At 40.0% G+C, this 20,422-nt stretch overlaps 1 protein-coding gene across 1 annotated transcript in view; it reads right to left on the bottom strand.

Annotated features, from left to right (window-relative positions):
* LOC135486581 (diphthine methyl ester synthase-like) overlaps window positions 1-20,098 on the bottom strand; it is a 39,215-nt gene extending 19,117 nt beyond the window's left edge. Inside the window, exons 1-4 of the mRNA XM_064769497.1 lie at window positions 19,912-20,098; window positions 4,897-4,957; window positions 2,331-2,394; window positions 456-564 (exon numbers count right to left, since the gene is read on the bottom strand). Of these exons, the coding sequence (XP_064625567.1) occupies window positions 456-564; window positions 2,331-2,394; window positions 4,897-4,957; window positions 19,912-20,046 (369 nt within the window). The 5' untranslated portion in view covers window positions 20,047-20,098. The remainder of the gene's footprint in view (window positions 1-455; window positions 565-2,330; window positions 2,395-4,896; window positions 4,958-19,911) is intronic.
* Between the last annotated feature and the right edge of the window lie 324 nt (window positions 20,099-20,422).

Below are 20,422 nucleotides of genomic sequence, written 5' to 3'. Positions count from 1 at the left end.
GACCTAGGTTCTTAACATAATTTATTTTAGTCCATGTGCTGCAAAACATAGGTCATCGCGGATGTAGATTTGGGGTACAAACCGCGAAATGCACAAAGTGATTGTTTCAGGCCAGTTCCTATCAGGCCGCAAGGTGCCAAAACCAATACTTAATTGTGGACCTGGCTGTAACCCTGGTACTTCCATTTATCCTGTAGCCACCTCCTGTAGCATGAGGTGAGCCCCTCGAGGCGTGGGCCGTGGCATCCTACCTACCTGTTAACGAACCATAGGTCTGACGCCAGAACGAAATAAAGGTGTCTGTAAAGGCATTTTTGTTGTTGTTCAAGTGTGCACCAAGTTAGATGCCAGTTTCAGATTGTATATTCTGCTCTGTCGGTGTTTTGGTAGCAACCGATGATGTTGCAGTAATATTTCTATAAAATTACAAAAGTAGAAAGAAACAATCCTCTTACCTGTAATCCACAACAGCCTACTGCATTCATAATCGATGCATTATGGATAACTTTGATTGGTATATCTTGCTCTTTGCACCGAAGGACAAGGTCTGTGTGAGTTGTAGCACTAAAAATAAATATGTAACTCACATTAAGACAATGAAATGGTGCATTGACCATCTGCTCAATGGTGGCAGGACAAAATGAACGGGTCAGCAAGTTTTAAATAAAATGTCCTGGGGACATTGTGCTCACCTAGGAATGATTAAGTGACTAGATAAAATGAGACATGGAGGTTAAATTGACTATCAATGACACTTTTAGAGTTTGACCTCTGCGAACTTGAAAACTAAGTCTTAGCCCACAATTGACTCAGTTTGTGGGGGCGGTGCCATTATTAGGAACGCGAGAAATTTGCATGAAACTTGGAAGATAGCGAAGAAGAATGACATGAACGACGTGAATGCCATGTATGAAACACACGCGGTATCCTCGTGCCGTTCAATTCTTTTCCTGTATTGCTCAGTGTATTTCCATACTCATCTTCCATCGGGGACGATGTTGATCAAGGAATTCCCCGGGATATCAACACCCTGCCATCTGATGGTGGCCAGCGGTACTAGGCTATGATTTTCAGCTATGATTTGTGGCGAAACAACTGATCAAATAGTGGTATCAAAATAAGGGCTGATCGAATTTCAATTTCTAGGCGCAGAAATATTACAATACGAGACAATCGGAAGCAAGGGAAAGGACACTTTCAGAATAATTTCCTTTATTGGTACAGCTGTAAAAGGCGAGTTCCGTGAAGTTTGTTCTATGTCGTTTCACATGCATACCTCTGTGTATTTTCATACGGGATATCACCCTGGAGCCCAGACTTTAAGTTCAGTTCGCGGACAAGGTTGAATCTAGCTACCATTTACAGTGCATTCCATTATGTATGTGCATCCACCTGGGACGGGAGTGTGCCGGAATAATTTTCTGGGGAGAAGAATCCCTACTAATATAGAAGTCTCCAGCTCAAAGCCGGAGACTAATTACAGTCAATTTACTCTATTCGACCTCGGTGACTTTGAAAAGTACCTGTCAAATCAAAAACTTGGGTATTAAGTGATAGTCTCATGAGCAGTGTGCACAGTAAAAATTTCACGATTTTAGCTACCTTTATTCATGAGATATAGCCAAAAGTAGTTTTTCAATGAAGCGCCCCCTGGGTCTGAGGGTAGTTCGAAATCAAAAGGCACAATGACACCATAGGACCTTCGAACCCCCCATAGACAAAATGCCTAGCATTTATGGTTACGGAGATAGGCTCCGGAAACGAGTTCAACGGACAGACGGCAAGACCGACGGCGAAGACCTGGACAGTACCCCTCTAGCCTTTATGGACTGAGGGGTAAAAACTAGGTTTAACTCCACAAATTCTAAAGTGCTTTTCATCTACCTGTTCCCTCTGCGCCATCGCAAAACATGAATTATCACGATTTTAAATCGTATTGTCGTGGATATTTCAAATCAGGTTGTGTCTCAGAATCGGATATTACTGCAGTAGCTGAGATCATTCTGTAAGGGAGGTTCTGATTGGTCCAGAATCGAGGTATCCTTGCTTGGAGGCAACAGCTTCTACGGCAGAAAATGTCGAGGTTTTGGATGAGTGATTTAGCGATATCAAAACATTGCGGGTCAAGATGCCATACATTGTACATGGATGGTCTCAGAACAACTAGTATTCCATTACCTTACACGTGATTTGGATCCTCTAATCTGCTTAGATTTATCAATGAAAGCGTTTTCCTGCGTTACATTTTTACCACACCATTAAAAATGTATGAATTTCATGAAACAATCCAAGTAACCACCTCTTTTAACTTGCTAGACTCTGAATCTTACCCAAAGGGATCTCCTACTACCAGAAATGCAACATCTTCCTCCATAGAACCAGCAAATAATTCATCTGGAATAAGAACACAAGGTATCACATCAATAGAGCTGTCTCACATTTTGCCATAAATGTTGTAAAAGATATATTTGAAGATGGCTGGCAAGTGGCCATATTTGATTTTTGGTATGGTTCGACATCAATAGTTTCAGGTCTGTCACTCAACTGGTCCTTGAAATATGGAGTGGAATGCGTAAAATTGTATGGCCAGGGCCATTATGCTCACATGTCGACGTGGAAGGGAGATCTGAAGAAGAACTCTTTATGAATAAAACGGCCAGGACCATTGTGCTCACCGTGTAGATATTTGGTGGTTAGGAATTCATCCTGGTTAAGAAACATCCTACATGTATGGTACATACAGGTCAAAGCAAAGTCAGTATGACATGTGATGTATCCTTGCTTGGAGTACCTACCATAAAAATATCATCAAAACCAAATCACTAATAAGCGAGATATTGCACTTTTTACTTTTTTTAGTTTTGGCACCCTGGTAGCCAAGTCAAGAATCAGATCAGACTGAAATTCGGTGCCATAAGAATTCATGTGTACCAAATTTCAAGTTCGTAGCTTTAGTGGTTAAGAAACGTCCCACTGTTTTTGAAACAGGATACAGACAGGATACCTTCAAATGTGGGTCAAATCGAAAACCCACATATTATGTCATGTAGTCTCATCAGAAGTATTGACAGTAAAAATTTCATTGTTCTAGCAAAATAAGGTTTTCAAAGATGGCCGCCTGGAGTCAAGAAAAAAGGTCAAATGGCAATGATTTTTTTTGTTTCAAGTCATGTTGATGATTATACTGCTTCTCTCTATGATTTTGAAAAACTAATGTACCGCACATTTGTGTAATATGTTAATCGTTGTTTGAGTGCTACTCATAGTACTGGATGAGATGATTTGAATGAGATTTTATACAATTTGTTACTCTTTTTACCATTAACAAAATGCATTTGCTCAGTGTACATCGTGATCAAGCTAAGTGGCCCAGGCAGATGCGGCAATTACAGATGAGCAATGGAGTGAACTGAATGATGTTTCTGGGCTTTTTTCCAACTAAACGAATTGTACAAATGTTGTAGCAGTATTAAATTCATGTGCCTGTCTTTGACTCAAGCATAATCAGGCGCCCAGCCCTCCCCTTTTGAAAAGGGCTTTTTACAGTTACAGATACAGTTAAAATACAGAGGCAAAAGTCTAAGGTAATTTGCCATTGAGAAGGTAGAAAATGCCGAAGTAGGGCCCTGTCCTCTAAGGCAATTTAAAAAAAATGCCATAGAGTGCCTTTTTCGAAATTCGAGCCTTGGGGGTGTCTGCAAAACCATTTACTTTGAAAAGAATGAAATTTGGGAATAGAATCCATACTTTCACGACCTGTTTGCAGCAAGCAAAGCAAAATGGTGGATTCGGGAACTGTCAGGATTCATCAGCAACACTCGGAAATGGTCATTTCCCCACATGGTGGGTACCGACTCCGACGCCTGCTCAACAGGCAGGAGGGACCCAACCCCACCCGTTCTTGGTAATATTGCATGACTCAGGGGGGAAAGGGAAAGAATTTGTGCAAAAATGTCATACTGGTTTTTGGATGAAAAGGCATACTGACAGCTTTTAAAAAAATAGCATTGCAAAGCGAGCATAACCCCTCAGTCCACACATGCTGAAGGTGACAATATAGTAAAGTTGGCTTAGTGGAGTATGCGCATCATTACTGAGATAGAGCTGAAAGTAGTTTGTGAAAAAAAGGGACCTTTTTGGCTAAAGAGCATAAGACCATCATATAACTCAATGATTAAAATTCCAGCATGCTCCAGAAACCAGTGAAGGTCACTTTAGGCCATTTGACCCCTGTGACCTTGAAAAGTAGATCAAATAAAAAACCCGGGTATTTATATGATACAGTGTGCAGAGTAAAAATTTCACGATTTTTCCAAGCAGAATTCATGAGATATAGCGAAAAGTAGATTTCATATGAAGCGCCCGCCCCCTCGGGCCAAGTATAGCACCAACCATAACACATTCAAATCACCCAAAGATGAATCGCCTAGCATTTATGGTTACGGAGACATGCTGCTCCAGAAACCAAATACAGTGAATTTACGCTATTTGACCTCTGTGACCTTGAAAAGTAGGTCAAATCAAAACCCGGGTATTATGTGATGTACATGTAGTCTCATAAGTAGTGTCCAGAGTAAAAATTCCAGGATTTTAGCAACGTGCAATGTATTAAGGTAAGTTCAAACAATTATTACCATAAGTGATCAGTCAGACACTACAAAATTATGAGCATGATGAAGATTTCCACATTCTGATTTTCTTTCAGTAATGGCTGGCGAGTTTTAAATCCTGAAGGTAAATAACATCAAGCCTTATTCCAGGACATAACCCAATATTAAAATTTCAACAACTACTTTGTTATATTCAATTTTCCGGAAAGTACTGATTACCAATTGCAGGAAAATTTGCCTGCTATTGGAAAACTAAATTGTTACATTCTCTGAAAAAATTCTGTACCTGATTGCTGTTCCACCATATCTCTGTCTGCTAGGATGACTTCTCGACCATAGAATTTTTCCTGAAACAATATCATTGTCATGAAATTAATTGTATTTCAAGAAATACCCTCACCTAGTTTTAGATGATGTCATTATCATTTACAACAAGTATGCATTTTAGTTCTACAGTTGACCTCTAGATGTAGCAGCCAAACTTTGGTCCCGCATGAATCCTATGATTGCGGCCCCCTCTCATCATGACTGTTAAAATTGGCTGCATGTAAAAGCAATCAAACAGATCCATTTGTAAACAAATCTTCTTTGCTCTGCACATTATCACAATGCACAAAACAAGTGTGAGTCTAATGGTTACGTGTAAGAGCACTAATTTGAGTGCAAGCACATAGATGAATGCCTCTGGTCCCCGCGAGCATAGTGTTGAAAGCATGGTGAAGAAGGGAACATGGTAATGGAGTTGAAAATAATGCAACAAATGTCGAAAGAGGCTGTTCGCAATTCATTATGTGGCAGCGCTCTACAAAATTAGGCTTTTTCAATCAAATATCTGTAAGAATTGAAGATATTGTTTGAGAAAGCTTCAATACATGTAGGGGAAAACAAGTCAAATAGGTGGAGGGAAGAGTTTTGTCGATGAAAAAAATCGCTCAAACTGTAGGTAAGAAAAATCACTCAAACTGATAACTCGGGGGATTATAGGATATATCACTGCTAGCTAAGCTAAATAAAAATTTTAGAAAATTTTAGCCAATATTGTGTGAATTGAGGCAGTAATTGCCAGTTTTGTCTTTTGACATTTTGACTCCTAGTGGCCAAACTAAGAACTGCATTCCACCCAATTTCGAAAGGAACCTGCTCCACTACATGGCAAACTACACATCAAGTAGGGCAGAAAAAAATTACTCAAACTGAAAACTCAGGAGATATATTATATATCGCTGCTAGCTAAGCCTACCATAAAAAATCCTTTATTGAGGGAGTAACTGCCATTTTTGTGTTTTGACATTTAGCCCCCAAGAATCAAGTTTGAAAAGCCTATATCAAACAAACTTTGAGTTAGAGTGCAAGTGTCATCTAAGCTGAAGCAGTTCTCTGTCTTCTGTATCATCTAGTTATCTGTGTGCTTCCCTGGCATGTGGGCTAATGCCAGTCTTTTCAGGACTTATTGACGGAAGAGCTGAAGTCGTTCCTGTCCTGAGAAATACAGGATGTAGTGGTGCCGTCATTAAACAAGACCTTGTATCGGAGTCGCGCTATTTGGATAAACAACAAAGTTGTACAATGATTGATGGGTCCCAACTCACAGTGCCACTATCAGAAGTGGGGATAGACACTCCATTTTTTGTTGGAAAGGTGTAAGCCATGTGCATATGAAGAGGCCTTTTTATGACCTGATAATTGGGAACATCCAAGGATCGAGGGAACCTGGAGATCCTAACGTGGACTGGAAGGCCCCTAATGCTGTTGTTACAAGGGGACAGCAGAAGAGACCAAATGGCCTACATGTATATCGACCGATAAAGGTTACTGAACTGATCAGTGATCTGGGTAATCCTGTGACCTTCGGAGAGGAACAGGAAAATGACCCAACACTGGGAAAATTCCAGGAGCTTGCTTAAACTGGTGCCCAGCAGGTAAAAAATCTTGAGCAGTCATTACATTCAAATATCAGAAGAAGCTGCTATACTGGATGTTTTCCAAAAAATGAGAACAAAAAAGGAAAACTGTCAGCTTGTTATCTCAAGACATGTTTAAAGACAAGACCCAGACGAATATGCAATAGTCATTGAAAGCGAAGAGGTCAATATTTCAGAGGGTGAGGCTCAACTATCACAGCTAGGGACAAGAGTTTCAGGTCCATCCACGGAGACCCTCAATGATGTACTCATTTGCGAGAATTCAGAAGAAGAGAAGGTGAACCAAGTAAAAGAGATCCTGCACATATACTCTGATGTTCTGACTGATTGTCCTGGACAGACAACACTTATGAGTTATAAATAAAACAAGTCCATTGGCTTCGAGGGTCGCAGCTAGTGAGGCTGATGATGGCTGAGGAGAGATAAAAGGGGTTTAACACAGACTTAAACTCGCTAAGGCAAAAATCCAATCACGAGAATGAAACTGGTGAAGGGGAATCCCCATCAATGCAATGCACAGCGTGTCAGGACTTATCACCATAGGACAAAAAAATTCATGCTCTAGATTTCTGCCATAGCTTACTGTACAGTCAGTTGGCCGCGCCCCCGTTCGCAGCGCCAAAAGAGCGTTTCTCTCTGCGTTGCGCTGCTACTGTCACCTATCGGTAAACATTTGATACTAACTCGCGCCATATTTGTGGCAGAGACTAAAACCTCTGTAGCATGCACGACTGTTCGGGGAAAGCGATTGATCAAAGATTGCGAAATTGTTAGTTATTGAAAGAAAAAATTGGTGTTTATTTCATCAAATTCCAAGCAAAATCAACCGAGTTTGATCAATTTTTCGAAAGATGATATTTTCGCAATCTTCGCTGAACATACCTCACTCAAAGATATTTTCCAGCTTTGCGGCGATATTTGGTAAATTGGTTTTTTGCGAAGTGGTTGACCAATCCTAAATGAATTCATATCTTTTAAAACATTTGAGCACCCGGTTTCCTAAATATTTCTTTTTTGGCACTTAATTTGGTGATTTTTCGAAGAAATTTCATTAATATTTATGACGTTTTGGATCAAGCCGTTTTTCGCGGCAATAGCGTGCACGACGCGATATTGTAAAAATATTTTAATGCACAGCGTGTCTCAAAAAAATTGTGGTTAAAAGTGAGAATGGCATGATGGTAGCCTGTTTGAGTTCTGTTGATGAATATGCTTAGTCTGACTATAATGTCTACAACTTGTGGCCAAATGACCAGATGATTTTGAGCCTTTTGATAAAGCTACTGGTAGAATAGTCGTCAGAAATGTCAGAGCGACAGTGACTGAGTGAGTGTTATGTTATGTTATGAGACTGGAGGTATGTCATGTGTTCCACCATATCGTCATTGATATTGACCAGGAATACTATCGATTTGTGTGGATGTGCTCAAACAGTAAAGCATGAGCCATGATGCTTCACTTCCGAAAAGATCCAGGTGACTGAGATGTCTACTACTACTGTTGGGCAATCCGGCTGATTCTTCAGAAATTTCTCTGTATATCCTCTGTGAAAATAAACTTTCTCATAATGATATATCTTTTGTAATGTTTGTTTGGTAATTTTAGTTGCCTATGTTTAGGCACTTTTTTGCCAGATTTGCCTGTAAAAGGCTGCCATAGTTCAGGAAAAGAAATCATATACACATTACAATGTGGATCTTCACGGTCCAAAACACCAGGGCCTATTAGGTGACATGGCTCAATAATAGGCATTGTCTGGTAATTTTGGACGACCTTTGGATGGATAGTTTATTTTCCCTGACCCTGGCCTGGGTCTGAACGGGCTTCCAAGCCATCAATGATGCTTATAAAGCCGAGAATAGCCTCATCAGTACCCCCACAAGAGTTATTTTGTGCCAGACATCGCGCACAGAACTTGCCATCATCTCATTTTTAGAGTTGCTGTATCAGTAAAAGATAATACCAAAAAGCTGCTAAAGTATGTAATTTGAGCAGCATAACCAATGCCAGTGTTAAAGGTGTAAACTTAACCTATTACAGGACATCTTCCTGCAAGATTGTGATTGGTTTAACTTGAAGTTTGTCATCAATTTGACTGTTGTAATTGTACATCCATGCTGTTGTCATTCAGGAAAAATCTGCTTTATCTTTCAGCTAATACTTTCACTTCTCCAGTCAATCGGGTTTGATGAACATGTCAAGCTGTTGAATGGTGTAAACAATCATTAGCAAATAACGTCACGAATGAAAATAAGTTTGATTCCTTCCACTTGAAAAGTTCAACAGCACCACTTGCAAGAATTTGAATTTGGCATTGTGTTTTACACCCTTCAACAATTGACCGTCTGTTTGTTATTGGTGTTCTTGTTTCAATGTTAGCGTTTCACTGTTAAAGAGTTTCAAGATGCAGAAGAGAGGATTAGTTATCTTTAATGTTAAGTTTTTTCTTTGCATCATTTTGTCATTAAATTTGGGCAATGGTGATCTCATGAAAGGAGGGATGGGACGGCAGGATGGGCTATTGGACAAGTTTTCATAATCAGTATTCTAGAACACGTTTTGTAGCGATGGTGGCGATCCTAGTGTTCGGGCCTCTTCGGCTCAACTTCGGGTGTGGTCGGAACCTAAATCCGGCTGCAACATTTTCTGACAAAAATCAGAGGCAACTTAAACGTATTTTCCAGCCGTGCGACAGAAATAATCATTTTTACTATCGTGTTATTCAGTCAAAGATACATATAACAATAAATATCAGTCATTACTTCTGAGCACGCGCGATTTTTTTGATGAGTTAGGTGCATTTATTCAACAAAATTACGTGAAAAAATTGCAAATTTTCGGGCGACGACCGCTGTTCAAAGTCACGTAAACAGCAAACCTCAGGACTTTTTACACTTTTTTCTTAATGAAACTACTAATTAATGTTTCATCCAGAATAATATGTTCCGTTTACATGTCATTCAGAAAGATTTTGGCAAGTTTAGGATCGATTTCCGACTTCATATTTTTCACGCCTAAATGTACGCGATAATGAGCTCGTAATGATATGCAGTGACGTCATAGCGCAGAGAGAATTACGCGGAAATGGGGGCGCGGCCAACTGACTGTGTAGCCTACCAAGTGGCCTAGCGATTAGACTGAAAATTGGGACTTATCACCATAGGACAAAAAAATTCATGCTCTAGATTTCTGCCATAGCTTACTGTAGCCTACCAAGTGGCCTGGCGATTAGACTGAAAATTGGGGATAATGATAAGAGTACATAGATCCAAAATCACATGAAGCTTGGTTGCAATCCGATCATTAGTTATGGAGTAATAGGACTTTGTTTAAGTTTCAAGATTGGTTGATCGAGTGGACTGAAAATTTTAGATATCGTAAAGAGTACATGGATACATAATCACCTGAAATTTAGTCGCAATTCAAACATTAGTTTAAGAGTAATAAGTAATAGGACTTAATTTTCAAGACAGCTGCCTGGCGGCCACATTTGATGGCTGGGCATGCCAATTTTTTTTAATAGAATAGAGGGTTCCTAGATACATGTCCTCACAAACTTAGAACCTTCTAGCTCAAATAGAAATGAAACGTGTCGCCTATCGGTGATTTAGCAAACTTTGACCTCTGTGACCTTGAAAAGTAGGTCAAATAAATGAAACAACCAGGGGCCATTGTGCTCAATGTACATAAATTTGGTGGTTAGGAATTCATCCTGGTGAAGAAACAGCCTACATGTATAGTATATAGGTCAAACCATAGTCGGTATGTCATGTGATGTATCGTTGCTTGGAGTACCTACCATAAAAATATAATCGAAAACAAGTCACTTATGAGCGTGATATTGCACTTTTTACCTTTTTAAAGTTTTGCCCTCCTGGTGGCAAAGCCGAGAATCAGAAGAGATCAAAATTCGGTGTCCAAGGTAACAAGACATAGGGAGTCATGTGTACCAAATTTCAAGTTCATAGCTTTAGCGGTTAAGAAGCGTGCCATACTTACACTCAAACGGCCAATTTACGCCATTTGACCTATGTGACCTTGAAAAGTAGGTCAAATCAAAAACCCATATGATATGTGATGTATCCTTGCTAGGAGAACCTACCATAAAAATTTCATCGAAAACGAGTCACTCATAAGAGAGATATCACACTTTTTAGGTTTCCACTTCAGGCCCCCAGGTGGCCAAGTCAAGAATCAGATCAGACTGAAAATTCGGTGTCAGAGACAAGACCACCATTGAATATTCATAGGTTGGAGGGTTGAGGCCTATCAATTAGACGAGTGCATGTTTTTTACTCTCAAGTACATATTTGGAGAGGTATTGAAAAAATATTTGTTGTGGCAAGTCTGCAGATATAAAGAAATTATTTGATGAAAAAATTAATTTCGAATTTCGCTAATTTGGTAATAGGGGGCGTGTTTTGAGATTTTTCAGCCAGTTGGCTGAAAAGAGTGGAAATATCAAAGTCTGTCTAATTTGTCAATTATCAAAAAATTTCTGTGGTCAACTACCAATTATTTTTCACCATTAACTTGCCCGACTGTCCGGAATAACATATCAAAATTTCAGATTCACAACCCCACGCAGTCTTTGATGCGTCGCGGTCAAACATTGACAATTGAACTGCTAAAAGGCTTAAAAGGTCTTGTCTCCATTTACACTATATTTTGGGTCAATTTAGTGAAAAATTTGAATGTGCTCAAATCATTCTAATTCATTTAGAATATTGTATTGCTGATGATTTAAGGTCAAAACAAGCTAAAATAATGAGAAAAAAAACTTAATTTGACTCCAATATGAGTCAACCTGGCCCCGGTCTAAGTTCGGTTTCATTTTTACAAGTCTTGTTGTGTTGCCATTCATTATGTAATATCTTTGAAACTACTTAGGCCTTGATTCTGAATGTTGTGCCCTAAGCAGCAAAGATATTCCTTAATCACATCCTAAATTTTTCAGCTCCATAGCTTCTTTATTCTGGCCAGGGCTGGTCTTTGAACTTGGTGCTGTTGGCTGCAAAATCATTACTTTTTTTCGATTTTGTCCTCTTTCGTCGCTTTTGGCACAGTTGTACCACTCTTGGAAATGAATGTTTTTGGTGATGATTTGATTGAATGTTGTTGGTGATGATTTGATTTAAAACATGACTTTTATGTCATGTAAACTTACGCTGCCTGTGAAACTCCTTTTCAAAATGGCCGAAATTGTTAATAATTAGGCCCTGCGCCACCGCGAGGGGCCTAAAGGTATTAGGCTAGATAACCCTGTGAAAAGGGCCATCTCAAAATGGCCGAATTTATTCTCGCAGGTTGTCTTTTGAAACAACAGCTAGGGCCTAGCCTAGTATACATGGCAGGATCTAGGGATTGGTGCGCACGCGTATGCCATGAACGGATGTCTGTATGGATGGGGGTCCATCTCAAGATGTATTATGGTTGTGTGATCTGTGTGGTCACTGTGTCAGTGTGATTGTAGGGATGCTCCAGCATCTATTAGATAGGGTTCATCACAAAGATAAATAAGATTTATTAAAAATATCGCAGAGGGTATTTGACCGTGTCATGGTTTCATTTTATTAGACCATATCCACAACTCCGTGGATATGGTCTATTGTTTTTACTGAGCCGATCGCCAGGACCCGAGGGATGTGGTTTTCGACACGTATCTCCGAAACTGCCGCACGGAATGACCTGAAATTTGGTTAGGTTACGTTTCATAACCTGCTAACGAACAACGTGTACTTTATTTTTGCAGCCGTTGCTAATTTTTTTAGTTTTCGGGTGATTTTTGATGAAAATCGCCGGTTCTGAACCGTTCCGGTAATAGCACTGCCTCCCGCGTTTTTACCGATTAGGCAAGTTGCTCAACGTTGATCTGTCCCGACCTGAACAGGTGGGAGGATACCCGCTACATGGAAGAGCCAACAGACATTTCGTCTACGCATTCTAGACTGGGTGAGTGTGAATTTTTCGTGATTGTAATCGCCCTCAAATTTGTGTTGAAACACTGCATCAGACAAAATTAACTCATCAGAGGTCAAGAAAAGGATCTTAAGAATATATATTCGCTGTTAGTTTGGGTGATTATAGGGAGCACGTCCATCTTTTGAGGCAAACTTGTCATCCAAAAGTTTCCAGATCCCCGCAATGGCGGATATACATTCATCAAAAAAATTACGAATTCGGGCAAGTTTCATCAAACTGTGGGCCTTAAACACCTAAGAATGTCTCAAAATCACCCAGACTCTACACATGAGATATACCTTCACTGAAAAAAATTGCTGAAACCTCGCTTAACGTGTCGCGAGTGCTGAAAGCAACAGTTTTGGAGATCGTTTTTCTGTACATCCTGCTCACTCCTGTAGAAATGTACAGTAAAGCACGTATACACGTGCAGTGTAAATGGACACACGAATGTATACACACCTTCTGAAAATATTGTCAGCAAAGGTGATAAGTGTTTGTTCTGAATTATGACAATGAAATTCATAGACTATTAGCAGGTAACAGTGTCTGTTGGTCTGAATAATGAATGATAAAACTTCTGGTGAAGTTAAAATATTTCCTCGCTCTGTTTTACAGCCTGACGGGGATGATCAGCATCTGTTCTGTTCTGCGACCGGATCAGTCACGGATATAGGAGCCTTGACCACGAGGAGCTGATGAGGCAAAGTCGTATAACTGTCTTAACCTTGACATCGGTGCAGTGCTGAATTTGCCGTCCGAAGACAAACCAGTATAATATTCCAGCCGTATTTCGTTCTTTTTCACTGTAATACTTTTACTTCAATGAAATGGCCAGGGCCATTGTGCTCACCTCATGTGGAGGAAAGATGGATAAAGAGCATGGTATTGTGTCATGTAGTGTTAGGTTTGATGTAGGTCCAAGCAATTACAATTTCCCCAAAATGGCCAATTTACATAACATTTGACCTCTGTGACCTTGAAAAGTAGGTCAAATCAAAGAAGACCCGGGTGACACATTGAATGGTTGTTAGAATTAGATGTACCTATGATATAAAATTGGTGCCAATCGGGCAAGTCATTACTAGGAATAATGGCATTTTGAAGAATTTAGGATTTGGCCCCCTCCCTGGAGGCCAAACGGCAAATCAGATCGCACGAAACTTCGGTACCTGAGATCATCTGACCAAGGGGTACATGTGTACTTAATTTGTGATCAATAGTCATTGCAGTTAAGAAACGTGCCATAGTTACGGCCTGACGGCGAATTTACGCCATTTGACCTCTGTGACCTTGACAAGAAGGTCAAATTAAAAACCTGGGTGACATATACTGTATGGTGGTTAGATGTACCCATGATATCAAATTGGTGGCAATCGGGCAAGAAGTTAAGGAATAATCACATTTTTAAGGTTTTTGGATTTTGCCCCCTGGTGGTCAAGTGGTGAATCATATTGGACCAAACTTCGGTCCCTGAGATCACCTGACTAAGGGGTAAATGTGTACCAAATTTGGTATCAATAGTCATTGCAGTTTAGAAACGTGCCATCGTTACATCCTAACGGCCAATTTACACCATTTGACCTCTGTGACCTTGAAAAGGAGGTCAAATCAAAAACCCGGAGGATATATGATGCACCTTTGCTAGAAGTACCTACCATATTTTTTTCAAAATTTCCCGACTACTATTAAGGGAGATATTGCATATTTTCACTTTTAACGTTTGGCCCCCTGGTGGCCAAACCTTGAAACGAATCGGACCGAAACTTGGTCTCCAAGGTGTCATTACATAAGGGTACATGTGTACCAAGTTTCAACTCAATAGCTCTAACAGTTACGAAACGTGCCCTGCTAACGGACGACGGACGACGACGACGACGACGACGACGACGACGACGACGACGACGACGGACGACGGACGCCACGGTATGGGATAAGCTCACCTCTGCTAAGAGGTGAGCTAAAAAGACTGAATAAATAAACCTACTGTGGCAGTTAGTTTAAAAAGATATTATTGCATGTTACGTTTTTACTCTTAGTGCTGATCGGTCATACCCCTTGGGCCTGGCCGTAACCTTGCATACTGGTTGTCTCGATGCCGTATGCTATGACCATGTATATATCTACTGGACTGGTTTGTTGCACCATACCAAAGGAATTAATTGAAAGATCAAGACTATTCCTTCACAATCTACACTAAAAAAGGATTGTTGCAACTAGTTACCCCTATGTTGTAATCATGCACAAACTGGCCTGACTCGTCACAACCTACACTTCAAAGGTATTCAATGTTCAACTCTCATTTATTGGTCGTCCCAACATTGGGAGCTTTCATCCCCACCAGCCATATCAGATGGCCAACTGGTTTCCCTCACTTGACCAGAAAACTCGTCAAAAGATACGAAAGATGTTGAGATTCAGATTACATTTGCTTGTTGTCTGCTGGATTCTGACCATCCATATGCTGAGTTGTTGCAGTCCCAGAACCATCGCTATTTCTAGTATTTATGATGCACCTACTGTCACAACCTAATTCAGCTGGTTATTCAGGGTTATTTGCCTCTGATTTATCTGGTTATATCCTGGTGCAAACCTAATTTCTCAACATGACAAAATACTTTCACCAGGGATATGGTCTGCAATTTGCTGTTAGGCGAATTGCCCAATACTAGTTTTCTCATGTTTCTGCCGGCAATGGCCGTACGGCAATTATACACGAAATGTTATTTTGCCGGACGGCGCATATGACAAGCGGAGTGTCCAGTAATTAAAAAAACCTAGTTTTATTCAAAAAAACCTGGTTTTTTACCTAATAAACTAAGTTTATTTGGAAAAAATATAGGTTTTTTTAAAACAACCTTGTTTATAAGCTAATAAACCGAGTTTCTTTAATAAAACCAAGTTTTTTTACTTTCTTTCCTAATAAAGTAGGTTTTTTAACAGAAACTAACATTTTATGCTAAAAAACCTGGTTTATTACCTAAAAAACTTGGATTTTTACCACATAATCGTATAAAATATAAGTTTCTGTACAGAAATGTCCATTTATTCAATAAAACAAGGTTTATTACCAAAACAACCTAGTTTATTTAAAAAAACTAAGTTTATTACTAATAAATCTAGTTTTTTTAAATAAACCTGGTTTATTAGAAAACTTACATTTTTAAACCTCGATCCTACCTACATTGAGTTATCTGGGATGAGGTTAGGGTCTCACTAACTAATTTACAGAGTGCAGTGCAGTGCAGCATTAGTGCCACGTGGTGCCGAGGTTTAAGGTTCAATTTCTATTCTAAAATACCTCAAACTTAAAAAGATAGGCCACGAAAATAACTTGAATATGTGCGAATTTGGCAAATTCCATCCATCGCCGGCCCGGCCGGAGCGCCGGTAGCGCCGTTGTTTACATTATGTTAGCCCGCATAGGAAGTCCGCATCGGCTCGCTCAAGTGATGCTAAAATCCGTGCAAATGGGCTTTTTGGAGCGTTTTTCTCGGCAAATATGTGTAGTGCTCATTAAAAAACTTAGGGTGGTTGATGCTTCCTTGACTGATTTGTGTTTGAAGCAGTGTTTTGAGAGCCTCAAACTTCTGAAGTGAGGTGAAATTCCTTTGACGTGACGTGTGCATGGTTTCCACATTTTAGTGCAACCCGAGGGAACTTTGGTAGAGCATCTTGGTTGCGTGTCCAAAACACTCCGCTCTCAGAACGAGGCTTATGCATTTTCCATTTAAAAGTTGACTTTACGGTACCAAGGTATTTTAGAATGCCCATCCTCGTCCCGATAACATCACTGATTTGTGTACATGGGGCGAGGTAGAAAATACAAGTTTCTCGATAGAAAGTAGGTTTTTGCACGCCGTTTGTCCAGTTATTCAAAACAACCTACATTTTTACAATAAAACCAGGTTTTATTGCAAAAAACTAAGTTGTTTTGTATAAAACCAAGTTTTTTACGTAAAAAGGTAGGTTTATTAGCCATTTGTCCAGTTATTGTTAATAAACCAAGATTCTTTGCTATAAAACTAAGTTTATTACCACTGGATGAAAAACTTATATTTCAGGGAATAAAACCAAGTTTATTTGTTAAACTTGACATTTGTTGATAGAAACAAGGTTTATTAGGTAAAAAACTTGGTTTTATTAAAGAAACTCGGTTTATTAGCTAATAAACAAGGTTGTTTTAAAAAAACCTATATTTTTTCCAAATAAACTTAGTTTATCAGGTAAATGAAATGGCCAGGGCCATTGTGCTCACCTCATGTGGAGGAAAGATGGATAAAGAGCATGGTATTGTGTCATGTAGTGTTAGGTTTGATATAGGTCCAAGCAATTACAATTTCCCCAAAATGGCCAATTTACAGTACATTCGACCTCTGTGACCTTGAAAAGTAGGTCAAATCAAAGAAGACCCGGGTGACACATTGAATGGTTGTTAGAATTAGATGTACCTATGATATAAAATTGGTGCCAATCGGGCAAGTAATACTAGGAATAATGGCATTTTGAAGAATTTAGGATTTGGCCCCCTCCCTGGAGGCCAAACGGCAAATCAGATCGCACCAAACTTCGGTACCTGAGACCACCTGACCAAGGGGTACATGTGTACTTAATTTGTGATCAATAGTCATTGCAGTTAAGAAACGTGCCATAGTTACGGCCTGACGGCCAATTTACGCCATTTGACCTCTGTGACCTTGACAAGAAGGTCAAATTAAAAACCTGTGTGACATATACTGTATGGTGGTTAGATGTACCCATGATATCAAATTGGTGGCAATCGGGCAAGAAGTTAAGGAATAATCACATTTTTAAGGTTTTTGGATTTTGCCCCCTGGTGGTCAAGTGGTAAATCATATTGGACCAAACTTCGGTCCCTGGGATTACCTGACTAAGGGGTAAATGTGTACCAAATTTGGGATCAATAGTCATTGCAGTTTAGAAACGTGCCATTGTTACATCCTAACAGCCAATTTACACTATTTGACCTCTGTGACCTTGAAAAGGAGGGCAAATCAAAAACCCGGAGGATATATGATGCACCTTTGCTAGAAGTACCTACCATATTTCCCGACTACTATTAAGGGAGATATTGCATATTTTCACTTTTAACGTTTGGCCCCCTGGTGGCCAAACCATGAAACGAATCCGACCGAAACTTGGTCTCCAAGGTGTCATTACATAAGGGTACATGTGTACCAAGTTTCAACTCAATAGCTCTAACAGTTACGAAACGTGCCCTGCTAACGGACGACGGACGACGACGACGACGACGACGGACGACGGACGCCACGGTATGGGATAAGCTCACCTCTGCTAAGAGGTGAGCTAAAAACCAGGTTTTTTGAATAAAACTAGGTTTTTTTAATTACTGGACACTCCGCTTGCCATAGGCGCACACCAGTCTTCTGCACATAGGGTAACACCGCACTTTCATAGAAAATTTTATCCATGCTGTTATTGTTCGACGCTTTAACAGTGCATTCAACAGCCGAAAGACTAATAAATTTGTCACCAACTGTAAGTGCGCGGCATCATTCCATCATCATCACCAGATATAAACATGTCAAAATTGTCGATTTCAAATAATTGTCCACGTCCGAAAATCATGAACTGCGCATGTCGAATGGAAGTTCCGTCAAATATCCACTGCGTAAAAATATACATGTATGACAGATGGTGGTAAGAAATAAAGAAACGTATTTTTAAAAACATAATACTATTTACTATGTGATCAAGTATGCTGTATGAGATGATCCCCCATCCGTACAGACGTCCGTTCATAGCATACCCGTGCGCAATGACCCCTAGATCATGCCACTGATGTAGCCTAGAGCTAGGCTGCTTCTAGTCGAATGAACCATTGACGTATATTGGCTGAGACAATCGGATTTACGCCATATATACGTCGATGCAAGGATATCAGAAATACTGCGTAGATGAAAGCACGTGGAAATGTACATTTGCATATCAAAGAACCCGGAAAAACGCTACGAATATGGGTAACCGGAAAAACGCCGACCGACCGACTGACCAGCCAACCTACCGTCATATGCAGTATCCCTTTCGCTTCTCTATAGCACATGTATCTGTGTAGTGCCCAGCGCAATGGACGTGATGGAGTCCGACGTGTCTGACAGCAGCATCTCCAGTCAATTATACCGGTAAAACGAGCCTACGCGGTAAGGAACTGATAACGATACTCTAAAGATATGCTTTGTCTACATGGTCGGTGGATATAAAAACATGATTTGGGCCTAATCTATGCACTGTAGTTTTTCTACTCGAGTGTCTCGACCGATGCAATGCATGAACTGCAACGCGCAACATGCATTTGTTGTCATTTGACCAGCGCACGTGCGCTTGTTTACAATTTCATTTCACATGACCTGCTATCGTGGATTGGATATATCACATTGACTTATGAGACCTGAGACTCAACTACGAAACTCCTTGGGTTGGTAGGTCGGAAGGTGGGTCGGTCAGTCGGTCGGTCGGTCAGTCGGCGTTTTTCCGGTTACCACGACTATGTGCAAATCTTACGAAACGTAGAACATGTATCTACAGAATCTACCAAATTAATGTATTCTTTATGTAGCTGTACAGTGTTTATATGAACCAAATTCGAAATCAACTAAGAAATAAAGTCATATTTATACATTATTGACGAGAAAATCGCAAAGCCGGCATCTTCCACCATCAATATTATTGTCATCAGTAATCAATCTCCACACCAGAGAGTCGTTCTTTACCCAAGTCTTTCACCCCTGGCAGCAATATGTGAGGAGGTGACCAATAGCGATTGAATAAAAAAACAAAAATTACATCAAATTTCTCAATAGGGTCATTCCATTGGTGATACCGATTGATAATATTCCTTTGTAATTTCAGAAAGATAAAAAAATATATCTTGATGCTCTTTTTTCGTCACGGCAATTTGATGATGTTAAAAAGTGCGCCATTTTGCACAAAATGGCGCCGTTGTTGTCAGCGGTTTACACATGTAACAGGACATGTTTTCGCGAGGAGATGTAATCTCTAAACCTATTTTTAGACTGTCTGAAACGAGCCGTCTTCAAAATCTCGTTGGTTTCGAAACGGCCTCCAAATTCACTTGAGATTTTAAACAATTTCCGTCTATGGATTTGGGTTTAAAATATGTTTTTCATAAACCTCAAAGGGTAGCCTACTACTTGTTAACATGGTAGTGTTTTAAAACCAATTCATGGTATGTTTTAAGCGCATGCACTGTGTTTATTACGTACTCGATACGAATACGTTTTTTCTGACTAATGGCCGCTGTTGAGAGAGTTAAGACGGTAAAAGAACGCTTTTTTGAAGTATTTTTTTCTTTTATCGTCTTAAGTTTTAAGACTAGGCTGCTTCGACTTCGAGCCAACTTCCTGTTTAGTGCTTACCAGTGCTTCTTTGCCGACCCCCAAAATCGACGTATACGCCTCCAGATAAACTCTCCTACACTTTCTAACGATGCTAAGGCCTTTGACTGTGATATCTTCTGCATCACCAAGGCCTAAACCAATCAAATAAAACATACTGAATGCGAAAATGATGACAAAATGATAAGCACGTAGCACGTGTACTCAGCACGTGTACTTGTTGATATTTTTATTTTGACTGCAAAATAAACTGTTGACTATATCCACATTGGCCGTGAATGGCCGAAGACAAAAACATAACGAGATCGGCGTGCCGCCGCGGCGGACGTAGTTTGTTTTGAAGCATAATAGGCCAAGACTACATGTTGTTACCGAGGTTATAGGACAACAATATACCAGGCATATACCCAAAATAGCAGTCCTATTGATAGTCGACTTACTGTCAGTGACCACCACATCCTAGGGTTGTCTTGTGTCTTTCGCACCCTCCGGGTGTAATGCTAACCTCAATGGCGCCACCAACTGATGTCGT

This window comes from Lineus longissimus, chromosome 4 (genome assembly GCF_910592395.1).
Source record: "Lineus longissimus chromosome 4, tnLinLong1.2, whole genome shotgun sequence".
Classification (NCBI taxonomy): domain Eukaryota; kingdom Metazoa; phylum Nemertea; class Pilidiophora; order Heteronemertea; family Lineidae; genus Lineus; species Lineus longissimus.
The sequence above is the reverse complement of the archived record's forward strand: the minus strand, read 5'-3'. Positions and strand labels throughout refer to the sequence as shown.